The sequence below is a fragment of the Cydia fagiglandana genome, chromosome 18, assembly GCF_963556715.1.
Source record: "Cydia fagiglandana chromosome 18, ilCydFagi1.1, whole genome shotgun sequence".
Lineage (NCBI taxonomy): Eukaryota > Metazoa > Arthropoda > Insecta > Lepidoptera > Tortricidae > Cydia > Cydia fagiglandana.
In genome coordinates this window covers 5,018,536-5,031,890 of record NC_085949.1, presented here as the reverse complement: position 1 = coordinate 5,031,890, position 13,355 = coordinate 5,018,536, and the positions used below count along the sequence as shown (strand labels likewise).

General features: G+C 39.8%; 1 protein-coding gene across 1 annotated transcript in view; it reads right to left on the bottom strand.

The window, feature by feature from the left end:
* The window catches only part of LOC134673247 (dynein regulatory complex protein 9-like), a 29,580-nt gene extending 16,861 nt beyond the window's left edge, over positions 1-12,719 (bottom strand). Inside the window, exons 1-4 of the mRNA XM_063531210.1 lie at positions 12,571-12,719; positions 10,938-11,080; positions 10,064-10,134; positions 7,694-7,862 (exon numbers count right to left, since the gene is read on the bottom strand). Coding sequence (XP_063387280.1) covers positions 7,694-7,862; positions 10,064-10,134; positions 10,938-11,080; positions 12,571-12,669 — 482 coding nt within the window. The 5' untranslated portion in view covers positions 12,670-12,719. The remainder of the gene's footprint in view (positions 1-7,693; positions 7,863-10,063; positions 10,135-10,937; positions 11,081-12,570) is intronic.
* Between the last annotated feature and the right edge of the window lie 636 nt (positions 12,720-13,355).

Sequence of the window (13,355 nt, the reverse complement as noted above, 5' to 3'; positions counted from 1 at the left end):
CTGCGAAGGCGTGGAACGGATTCCATTTCGTATAATCTTTGTGCACCACGTAAACACTCACCACTTAATAAATAACACCGTACCACTTCGTAATATTCCCGGTTCGAAAACATTTTTTTTTAACCTTAGTACGCGCGCGATTATTATTTTAAGGTTGGCGAGTGACGAGTGACTAATCATTTATGCTTACCGTTATGTTTACCGCTAGCGCGGAATGGTTTAGTTTAGACTACCCTCGAAATTGATAAACCTGCCTACCATCGCCAACACTAACTGGGTGGACCCTATTGCAACGATTATAAGGTTTAGTGAAGATCAGATAAGGGTTTTGCTGATGTTGTTGTTAAAACCTACTATTAGGTTTGTTTACATTTGTGGTAATAGAGTGACCACGACTCGTGGAAAATATTTAAAAATTGAAAAATGAAAATTAAAAAAAAGTGTACTCTTTTTTTTCGCTAAATAGATTCCTTAAGTGTAACCTAGTGCCGGGAATGAATATGGCCAGTGATTTAAATTTCACCCTGTATATGTATTTTACCTGTCTTTCTTCTGTCTGTCTTTTTAGGGTTCCGTACCCAAAGGGTAAAACGAGACCCTATTACTAAGACTTCGCTGTCCGTCCGTCCGTCCGTCCGTCCGTCCGTCTGTCACCAGGCTGTATCTCACGAACCGTGATAGCTAGACAGTTGAAATTTTCACAGATGATGTATTTCTGTTGCCGCTATAACAACAAATACTAAAAACAGAATAAAATAAAGATTTAAATGGGGCTCCCGTACAATAAACGTGATTTTTGACCAAAGTTAAGCAACGTCGGGAGTGGTCAGTACTTGGATGGGTGACCGTTTTTTTTTTTGCTTTTTTTTGTTTTTTTTTTTTTCTTATGGTACGGAACCCTTCGTGCGCGAGTCCGACTCGCACTTGCCCGGTTTTATTATATACAGTGTGGAAAGATAAGTCGGGCCCTGGAGGGAAACTACCTTAAATCCTTAACCTGGCTCATTTTACTTAAAGGAGACATTCCTTTATTTTTAAAAAGAAACAAAACTGCATTCAAAGATTTTCTAAAACTCGCTTGCCTCGCCCGGGACCCGAATCGACTAAAAATTCCAAAAAATAAAAACTCGCAATTTTATTGTACTATTCGATACGGTTAATGTTAATGATAACATTTCTCCAAGAAACATTCCCATACAACCATTTCCAGTCGCCGTTACGACGCGGTGTAGACACATCTTGTGTCGACACCGTCTGTTTCGGTCACAATTCCAGTCGCAGAGTCGTCGCCGTGTCGACACAGTTACCAGAAATGGGGAAGGGTCGACACATGACACAAAGTGACATAAAGTGTGGTCGCCGTGTGCACACATTGTTACTAGTTTGCGACTACTTTATGCCAAAATCATTCGTTCATTCGTTCATTTTGTTCCTGTCAAATGGAAACTGTCAGATGGAAAAATAGTTAAATAAAAATAAGTGACATTAATACGCCATCTCTAAAACGGATTACAAGACGTAATTATATATTGTTTGCATTTATATTACAATAGGACTTAAATTATTATGGGGAATTAAACTGCTCGAGTGATTTGATAAACTAAGTGTAATATAATCAACGCGCCACCAAATTGTTTTAGTTTAGCCGGAAATGAAATTGTTTACTTCTCAGTGCCTGTGTTCATAAATATATTATTTGATGCATTTTTAGTACTTCGATGCGTATACTATACTTAAATAACAGAAATAACGCTTTACATACTACGAAACTTGTTAATTATGATGTATAAATATGGTCTAAGGCTGAGAAATATTGCAGTCACAAAGTAGTCGCAAATGTTTCGACTTTGTGTCGACTCTGTGTAGACACATGACACGCGCTGTCAAAAGTAATAACAAAGTTATTGGATTTGCAAAATGGCTCCTTGTGTTCATTTGTTTTCAGATATTCTCAAAGTGTAAAAATGCCGTGGTCAGAGATGGGACTTAATAGATTAACTGTTTATTCGACTAATTAATGGAATAAAAAAAGTTAATCCTCAAATTTTAATCACGATTAGTTTAGTCGATCTAACATAGATTGAAATTGAATTAATCTGAACATTAATCGAATAAATTATCGATTAAATCTCGGTTGGAAGTTGACAGGGGGCCATTTATGTACGTAAAAATAATAGAAATGTCTTGCATGCAGATGGTAGCCAAACACTTTGTCATAAAAGTCGAGATGGGTGTCGATTTATAGCTTTTAGGGAGTGCCGATTTCGAAAATGATGACCATTTAGGAATCCAAAATGGCCGCCATGCACTGTGTCATAAAAGTCGTCATGGATGTCGTTTTATACGTTTTAGGGGGCCCCAATTTTGAAAATGATGACCATTTTGGAGTCCAAAATGGCGGCCATGCACTATGCCATAAAAGTCGTCATGGGTGTCGTTTTATAGGTTTTAGGAGGCGCAGATTTCAAAAATGATGACCATTTTGGATTCCAAGATGGCGGCCATGCACTATGTCATAAAAGTCGTCATGGATGTCGTTTTATAGGTTTTAGGGGGCCCCGATTTAGAAAATGATGACCATTTTGAAATCCAAAATGGCGGCCATGCACTATGTCATAAAAGTCGTCATGGGTGTCGTTTTATAGGTTTTGGGGGGCGCAGATTTAGAAAATGATGACCATTTTGGATTCCGAAATGGTGGCCATGCACTATGTCATAAAAGTCGTCATGGGTGTCGTTTTATAGGTTTTGGGGGGCGCAGATTTCGAAAACGATGACCATTTTGGATTCCAAGATGGCGGCCATGCACTATGTCATAAAAGTCGTCATGGATGTCGTTTTATAGGTTTTAGGGGGCCCCGCTTTCGAAAATGATGACCATTTTGGAATCCAGAATGGCGGCCATGCACTATGTCATAAAAGTCGTCATGGGTGTCGTTTTATAGGTTTTGGGGGGCGCAGATTTCGAAAATGATAACCATTTTCGATTCCAAAATGGCGGCCATGCACTATGTCATAAAATTCGTCATGGATGTCGTTTTATGGGTTTTAGGGGGCCCCGATTTAGAAAATGATGACCATTTTGTAATCCAGAATGGCGGCCATGCACTATGTCATAAAAGTCGTCATGGGTGTCGTTTTATAGGTTTTGGGGGGCGCAGATTTCGAAAATGATGACCATTTTGGAATCCAAAATGGCGGCCATGCACTATGTCATAAAAGTCGTCATGGATGTCGTTTTATAGGTTTTGGGGGGATCCAATTTTGAAAATGATGACCATTTTAGAATCCAAAATGGCGGCCATGCACTATGCCATAAAAGTCGTCATGGGTGTCGTTTTATAGGTTTTGGGGGGCGCAGATTTAGAAAATGATGACCATTTTGGATTCCAAAATGGTGGCCATGCACTATGTCATATAAGTCGTCATGGGTGTCGTTTTATAGGTTTTAGGGGGCGCAGATTTCGAAAACGATGACCATTTTGGATTCCAAGATGGCGGCCATGCACTATGTCATAAAAGTCGTCATGGATGTCGTTTTATAGGTTTTAGGGGACGCAGATTTCGAAAATGATGGCCATTTTGGAATCCAAAATGGCGGCCATGCACTATGTCATAAAAGTTGTCATGGGTGTCGTTTTATAGGTTTTAGGGGGCCCTGATTTCGAAAATGATGACCATTTTGGAATCCAAAATGGCGGCCATGCACTATGTCATAAAAGTTGTCATGGGTGTCGTTTTATAGGTTTTAGGGGGCCCTGATTTCGAAAATGATGACCATTTTGGAATCCAAAATGGCGGCCATGCAGTATGTCATAAAAGTCGTCATGGCTGTCGTTTTATAGGTTTTAGGGAGCGCAGATTTCGAGAATAATAACTATTTTGGAATCCAAGATGGCGGCCATGCACTATGTTAAAAGTCGATATGGATGTCGTTTTGTTGGTCATGGTCATCATTTTCGAAATCTGCTCTTCCTAACACCTATAAATCAACGGGGTCCCTTTGTTTCCCATAAAGTTTTAGTTAGTTTCAGACTCTTTCTTGGTCATCCCACGTGACTGAAACCAGTAGGAGGCTTTTTGCTTCCCTGCACTCGCTTCGTCGGCTGCAGAGTTTCCTCCCTGTCCACACGAAAGTCATGCTTGCACGTTCTCTGCTAATTCCCCTTCTTGATTATGCGGACATTGCTGTTCTGGATCTCACGGAGGAACTACTTGACAAGCTTGAACGTTTGCAAAATGTTTGCATCAGATACATTTTTGGCTTACGCAAATTTGATCACATTTCATCTTTCCGCTCCCAACTCAAATGGCTGCCCATTCGGCGTCGTAGAGACATTCATGTACTTTCCCTTCTATTTAACGTCCTTTTCTCTCCCTCTTCTCCCCCTTATCTCTCGGAGAGGTTTAAATTTTTAGCAGACGGCAGCGGGCACCGGCTCCGTTCCAGTGCAGATCTCTCTCTGGCTATCCCGCCACACAAACACCGATCCTATGACAAGTCTTTTACTGTGTACTCTGTCAAATTATGGAATTCCTTACCGTCTTCTCTTCGTAAGTGTCAATCGGTCGCATCGCTAAAGGCGAATTTAAAAAAGTTATGGCTTTCTGACGGAACTTGAAATCTAAAAGATGTATGCGGTTAGGTAGTTTTAGTATATATGTATTATATCATATACAATGTATTATATGTATTATATATTTTAAATATATATAGTTGTTTACATATTTGTTATATTTCATATCCCATACTTTGTATATAGGTACATAATTATAGTAGGATATAGGTTTACCTATCTTGTAGGATATTAAATATTTTATCTTTATGCCGTTTAGCACAGCTTTTATGTCTACCGTTCTCCAATTTTCCCTCAACTACTCAAGGGTTAACTGGAAGAGATCCCTGAAAGGGATAAGTTCGCCTTTGTACTAATGATGTGTGTTCTTTCATGTTTTATGTTTCTTTTTGTACAATAAAGTATTTTACTACTACTACTAGTTTTAAGTCATAATGTATTGTTTGTCATATTATCGTTAGTCATAAAACTGAAACCGTTAACTTTTCAGGCTTTTCCTATGGCTATTCTATAGATAGGTTAGGTTAGGTTTGTTTTATGGCAATCCTGAAAGTTTACGCGTTTCTGAGAAAAACCAATTATGACTAACGAAAATTCGGACATACCATACATTATGACTTAAAACTATTTGGGAAACAATATAGACCCATAAATCAACATCTATGACGGCTTATATGACAAAGTGCACGGCAGACATCTTGGAATCCAAAATGGTCATCATTTTCGAATTCTGCACTCCCTAAAACCTATAAAACGATATCCATGACGACTTTTATGACAAAATACGTAGCCGCCATCTTGGAATATAAAATGATCATAGTTTTCGAATTCTGCACTCCCTAAAACCTATAAATCGACATCCGTGACGACGCAAGTTATCTTTATTTTCAGATCTAACAAATTGCTACAGAATACAAAGGACAAAAAAAGAAGCGAGGAGGTAATGAAACAAGCAAAAATACAGATGATTCCTCGACGCAATTGGATGCTTCTTAAATTGTGTCTAGATTTTTTTGTCATAAAAGTTTTTGTTTTTCACATATTACTCTCACAAGTTCCGTGACATTTCGACCTTGTAATTTTTTAAGTAAATGTTTTTGTTTATCTATGAGGATCTCACTAGAATAATATAATCAAGGTATGTTTATATTTGATGATTGAAATAGTAACGCAAAAAAAATATTATATTTGTGTTTATATTCCTGCCGAAGACTTTTATTTTTCCTTTTCCTTCTACACAAGTTTGGTCAAGTAATAAGAATTTAGGGCTCTCAATTTTATTTTGACTTCTACAACAGTAAAGCTACGAGGCCATGTTTGGTATCGTTTTCGTATAAATGCGCAGTACCAAATTTAGTTATGGTATCACATTGACACCATTCCAAAGTAAAAACATATAAACTTACTTTCTTTTAAACTCCTCTTCACGCTTAAACTGCTGAACAGTTTTAATTTAAATTTAGTACACATATATTTTGAGTCCCGAGACAGGACATAATAAGTTATCTCAAAAATCATCCTTTAAAGGTGTGAAATGAGGTGGAGGGGGGAATTCAGAATTGACTTCTTGAAGTTAATACTGTTTAAGTTTAGGTTAGAAGTCATGTTTTTTTTTATCATTTTTAACTAAATCAAAGATGTAGACCATCCCAAATTTAATATAAATCGGTTCAGCGGTTATTGATTTCCCGTACAAATTTCCACGCCACTTTTCACACCTTCAAAAGGTTGCTTGGTTATAAGATCTATCCTATGTCCTATTCCGGGACGCAAACTATTTCTATACCAAATTTCAACGAAATCGGTTCAGCAGTTAAGCGTCAAGAGGAGTTTAAAAAAAACCGGCCAAGTGCGAGTCGGACTCGCGTATTAAGGGTTCCGTACATTAAGTCCGACGCGCGCTTGACTGCACATTTCTAATAGGTTTTCCTGTCATCTATAGGTAAAGAACTATTTTGTGTATTCAGACGGACAGACATACAGACGCACGAGTGATCCTATAAGGATTCCGTTTTTTGCTTTTGAGGTACGGAACCCTAAAAAGATTTTTTTTAATTTTGTGGAATGGTGTCAATGTGATCCCTTAAATGGATTCAGCAACCCAGATTTATACGAAAACGATACCATACACGGCCTAGCACCTTCACTGATGTAGATATATCAAGATAATATTGAGAGCCCTAAATAAACTTTCAAGAGGGGATATCTCAAAAACTATTCAACATATCGAAAAAATTGACTGAATAAACTTGTAACAAATTAAATTGTCTTTCATTTTGTATAAGTGGCCATGTCGCTAAGATGCATAGTTTCCGAGATATAATCGAAAAACCGGAAAATGGGACCTTCAAAGCCCCCTCTCTTCCCCCCACTCAAGGGCTACGGCCGGGGACTTTTGATATGTTTACCTCCTAACTTGTCCAAACCAAGTTACAGAGTCAAAAATTGTGTTCCGAGCATTTCCCTCTACAACGTTTTGGAGGATTCGTTGGCTGACCTAAGTAGCTTATTGCATTTCTTTAAAAACTTTTCTGTAAAAGGTTGACGGGTGTTGGGTGTTTAAATATGGTTTTCATTTGCATCGCCCATGATGACTTACTAGAATTACTTACGAGCACACGAGACACTAATAGTAGTTTGACAAACCTTGGTTTTCAAGAGGTATTTTATATTGACATTTGCTGTCACAAATTTTCTGTCAGATTTAGTCGCAAACCGCACGCAAAGTGCACACAAATGTGTCGACACCTTGTTACGGAAAAGTGTACACACGGCGACGACACTTTGTTTCGAAACAATTCTAGACACATTGTGTGGACTCTGTTACGACACATCTGACATTTAGTTACCACTTTGATGATTCTGCGACTGGAATGGTTATATGGGTTAGGTCTTACACTCGTCTTTCGTACAAAATATCCATAAAATCTAATATTTAGTACTCAAGATTTTTTTAGACAAGCGAAATTGAAGAAAAAAAGATAAAATCTTTGAATGCAGTTTTGTTTCTTTTTAAAAATAAAGGAATGTTTCCTTTAAGTAAAATGAGCCAGCTTAAGGATTTAAGGTAGTTTCCCTCCAGGGCCCGACTTATCTTTCCACCCTGTATATTTTACCTGTCTGCATCCAGCTTGTTCAGCTTGTACTCGTTACAGCCCAAGTGTTTAGGGTCGATGCCGTCCAGCACATCTTTGAACAAGGGCTGCTTCACACCGAACTTTATCGACAGCAGTAACCCCATGTCCGACTGAACCTTGCTTATGCGCATCTCCGTGTTGCACTCGACTGTAAACGATATATGGATACTTTAGTCCGGCAGTGTCGAAGACCTCACCTCAGTAAATCGACTTGGCGCCGTTCTGTGGAGCAAGAGCTGGGTGTATTGGGGATGGGGTGGGAGGAGGCTAACCAAGCTGCCCAGGACCGGAGTCAATGGAAGAAAAAGATTCGAGCCCTACACCCCAGCAGGGGGTAACAGGATGGAAAGAAGAAGAAGAGTGTCGAAGACATTGATAGACTGAGTACCTAAGTACTGTAAGTATATACCTAGTTGTACAGTCCGCAGCAGAAATTACTAGGCGGGCGAAGTGTTCAAAATTACCTGGACACGCTCTAATTCTCTTATTAAAACTTCTTAATACATATTTCCAATACATATTTCTAAGATATAAGAGTTTTAAGTATATTATTAATTAACATATTGTCAAATTCTTAATATCTACATTATAAAATAAATTACAAATCTCTATCACAGCGTACTCACAATGGTAATATACAACTTAACTACTACACTACACCCAAATTACAAAACTACTTCTTCTTCTGCTAAGCTTTTTTCCCATCATCTGGGGTCAGCTCTCCTTGTCTGTCTTTTCCATTTTTCTCTATCCTGCGCTGTTGCTGCGTCCATCTCGGTCTCCTTCAGATCTCTCTGGACCGTCGTCAGCCAGGTGGCGGGGGGTCTTCCGCGGCGACGCGTCGTGGTGGGTAGGCTTAACGCTACGTTTACCATGTGGTCTGTAGGGCGGCGAAGTATATGGCCATACCATCGCAAGCGACGTTCCTTGACCTTGTCAATGATGGGAGCGACTTTGTAACTGCCTCGGATGTGTATGTTTCGGACTTTGTCTAGAAGTGTTACGCCCGCTGACCAGCGTAGCATGCGCATTTCTGTCACGTGAAGAAATCAAATACAAAACTACAAAACCTATAAATAACAACACATAATTACAAACTACAAATTACATAACATAAAAAAAAAGACACACACAAGTCAAAAACAAAACAGTCACCCGTCAGTCAAATATCCCACCCCGCGTCATCCCTGGCGCAAAGGTGCCCAAAACGCTTGCCGCATTACCGCGCTAAGAGCGTGAAGTCGCGCTTTATTGTTATTCTCTTAACAATAAAGTCGCGGCAAGATCATTTTCAACACCTGGCCCGCTTAGCAACTTCTGCTGCTGACTGTACCTACAATAATGTTTAGCGAAGAAAACTAAATTTTAATTCGACCATGTTTGTGTCGCAGTTCCTTTGGGCAGGCGTGGCTCACTCCGCGATTTCGTCGCTTTGCTTCAGGTAGCTAAATGTAGGTACATCCGTTCCACACCAATTTTGGTGGCTAGCCATAAGCCGAGCGTGGCGCTGTCGCCACCTAGCGCCCATATCTGTCCTTCTGTACCTAGTACTATTATTTATTCTGTGCTTTGGGTAAAGTAAGCAATACAGTCAGCCGCATGCAGCTAGCTACAACTACATAGATATACTACAGGTAGTACACAGTCATCTACAATAATATGTTAGTTAGGTACTCTTCGAAGGCCGCAACAATATGTGACACGCTTTTATGGCTCTACAATTAAGATCGTGTCAGATATTTTTGTGGCCTTCTTTGTGTAACATTTATTATTGCAGGTGACTATACGAGTATAATATCATGCAATGTAAAAGTGCAAGCAGTAGCCATGTAAAAGCATGTAATCCTCCTATGAATCCTCCTATAGTTATTTGTTTTACAAGGGGGAAAAGTTGTTGTTTAACCGCTCGTGCTAATATTGATAGCCGAGCAAGCGAAAGATTCCAAAATGGAAACTTGAGCGTTGCGAGGGTTTCAAAGCACGAGGGTTAAACAAAATTCGCCCCCGCGTGAAACACAAAATTTTACACCACACCAACCCAAAGCAAACATTAAATGTAAAATATGTATTAAACAAAATCAAACCAAATCAAATCCAAAACAATGTTATTAAATATTTATCATCCAAAATCATCATTTAAAAGTCAATTCTACCAGCAAACGTAAGGAAAACAACTCAAAATATGCATTTGATTGCCCCACATGTGAATAAAATGCTACTTTGCTATCAGTTTTTGAAGTGCAAAGTGAGCCTTTCCGAGCTGGTGTGGTGAAAATATATCTATGCGTAAGTAAAAAGTATGGTTCATTTGACAAATGTTCATATTGTGGCGTTATTCGCACGGCGTACCTAATATTCTCAACTCTGTGATGGTGTCCTCGAAGGTAGTAGCAAACAACGACGCCTCAAAATTGGGTAATCTGAAATTGTAATAATTGTTTTTTGTCTAAATTACGTATCTAACGTACGTACGTACGCATGACACGCGCACTTTCATAACTTGTGGGCGAGTAGCAATGGCTCAAACCCGATAAGTAAAGGGCCTATTATGGCTCCTCTACACGATGGGCCAGCGCCGGCCACTCCAAGGGACGCAGCCATGCGGTAGAATGAGATAGCAATATCACTTGCTCCCTCTAACGCATAAATGCGTCCCTTGGAGTGACCGGCGTTGGGCCATCGTGTAGAGGAGCCATTAGATTCACATTTGCGATCGGACCCGATGTCGGGCCAAAAGTATTTTTACATGGCAAATATGTTAAATGTTCTGAGGGCCTACCGCGAACCACGTTCGACGTGTTGCCTCTCTGTCGCACTTGTTGTACGTAAGTGTGACAGGGAGTCAACACGTCGAACGCGTTTCGCGGAAAGCTCTCTGGTATTTCGTGAAAGGGAAAACGACTCTTGTTCGGGTCCGATCACAAGTGTGGATCTAAAGGCCCCTGTAGATATAGGCCCAACGCAGGCCATTCCAAGGGACGCAGCCATGCGGTAGAATGAGATAGCAATATCACTTGCTCCCTCTAACGCATAAATGCGTCAATTAGACTGGCCCACGCTGGCCCGATATGTAGATTATGTACAGGGGCCTTTAAGCCCACTCCACACGGCGCGAAGTCGGGATCGAAGATCGACATCAACAAATGTATTCTGACTAGTAAAGGGTAAATAGGCTGGAAATCGATAATAATGACAATTCAGCTGGTATTTTGGGCTTAGTTACCGATAAATATCGTCAGGACTGGTCATAGAGCTCTTAATTGAGGTATTTTCAAACTTGTAACTCGAAACGACTGTCTCCTGCGATGTCTCTGATGAATGTTTCTTTTGCATGATAAATGTTATCGGCCTCTCTGGTTCCTGTTCCTAAAAATGAAACCAACATATATATTGCAGACGCCTAGAACGATCCGTGATTACGAGTGATAGAGATGGATAAAGCCCCCATTCGCACGACAGCTTTTTCAACGCGCGTTAAAAAAGCGTTCGAATGGCACAAATGGATACTTGTGCATTTATTCACACGATGGCGGTGGTGCTTTTTATTAATCGTTGTTGGATTTTCGACTTTAAGCCTTGGTCGTTAAATTGAATTTAGAGTGCGGATAGATTCAAGCGCTTTTTTAACGCGCATTGAAAAAGCTGTCGTGCGAATGGGGGCAAACGATAGATATGGAGATAAACGATGATGCTTGGGACACTCGCAACTCGCTCTTCGCCACAGGCACACTAGGTACATCTGCCAGGCATGTGGTAATGTTTGCCGCTCCCGTATTGACACAGTGGCGTAACTAGGCGTGGGCGACCCATGGTCTCGCGACACAAGGGCGGCCTCGCGCGATGCCCGTTCGGCCTCAGTGAAAGAAAGGGCCTCGCAGGTGCGACTTCGCACACGGCTAGTTTTGTTCACGACACGCCACTATTCTATTGGCTTACACAGCCATGAAAAACGTCGCTTACCTGAGACTTTGTATAGGTATAGTCTCTGCAGGGGCTACCGCGAAAATCGAAATTCGTAAATTGCGGGGATCTTTCTCTTTTACTCCAATGAAGGCGTAATTAGAGTGACAGAGAAAAATGCCCGCAATTTGCGAACTTCGATTTTCGCGGTTATAGCCCTGTAATATAGACTCGAAAGCGATGATGAGTAGCCTTGAGCCAGAATTACGAGTCTAGTCGTAGTATAATCTAGATTTTATGAAATATTGTAAAATTAATTACAAACCCTGTTTACAATTGTAGGGGTGATACGTTTTGTTTTCCGGAAAAAATATTCTATCAGCAATAAATTCAAAGTCATATTACCGATTAACAATCGAGGTAGCGCAACGTAGGGGAGACCGAGGTGAGTTGTGACAGAGGAGAGTTGTGACATTGTCGATTTTTTGGAATCTATTAACTAAAAACTAGGTCGCAATAGCGCGCGTTTGTTAGTTTAAGTTGCGAGCTAACAAACGCACACTGTTGCGAGCTCACTAACAGTTATTATTAGATCCCAAAAAATCGACAATGTCACAACTCTCCTCTGTCACAACTCACCTCGGTCTTATCCTAAGTAATTGGAGTATTCCACGGGCTTGACGGGCTGTCTCGTACAAACGCATTTTATTTCCTTTGTTGTTGCGACTTTTTTTTGGGCATTTGGTGATTATTTTCTGTGCATATTTTTGACCGTTTGTCATAGAAAAGGATCTGGTGGCCTTTGACATTTGTCATAGAAGGAGCTGTGGAGGAAACTCTTATACATGCAAATTTTCGGAAAATTCGTGTTTGTATGGGACAAGCGCTAGACAATTTCATGGAATGCTCCAATTAAGATTGAAAGTTAATAACAAGTTCGGTAGGTATACTTCGACTATCTGGGTGTTATCTTCTTCTTCTACCGGTTCATCTGAATAAATAGTCCCTCTGCCCCATGGGCCCTCTGCCACGCTCACAATCCTGTTTTTATTCATGTTGTAAAATTACTAAGATATTAAAAATACAATATCGCCAAAAATGACAACTTTGATTGACACTGTTGACCATAGATATAAGAATATATACAGATGCCTTCCAAGCGAGCTGTCAGTGGGACCACTTTTTGTTTAGTGTACGATTAACAAAGCGACCCACTTTGCTGTAGCCATGTCGATAAAGTCATATCGATAAACTACCGACATTTCTTGCAATTTTAATTTTACTTCAAAGGTTTAACTATACCTAAAATGAACAAAAACGCTTTTTTTCTTTATTGTGGTTATCAGATCACAATTTTGTAGTCACGCCCCAGGAGAGAACCAAGGGAAAGTTCAGATATTTAATTAAAATACATAAATACCTATTAAAATAGGTGGTCCGCAATAATTGAATTATTTTATTACATTATAATATATTTATTATCCATTAGCATTTCAATTATGTTTATGTTTAACGAAGGTATTGAAGCTTCAATTAATCGCTATTTCGTCCCGCTGTGTAGCGTTTATCGATATATAACATGATTAAAATCGACTTTTCACATCCCTAAAAGAGCACACATATACGTTTTTACGCACACATGCACAACCCGGGTCGCCTAAAAAGGGGCCACTTGGATTTGAAGTCCATCTTGTCAACAGTATAGTTGTCCTTTTTTGACAAATGGCATTTTAAAAGAGCG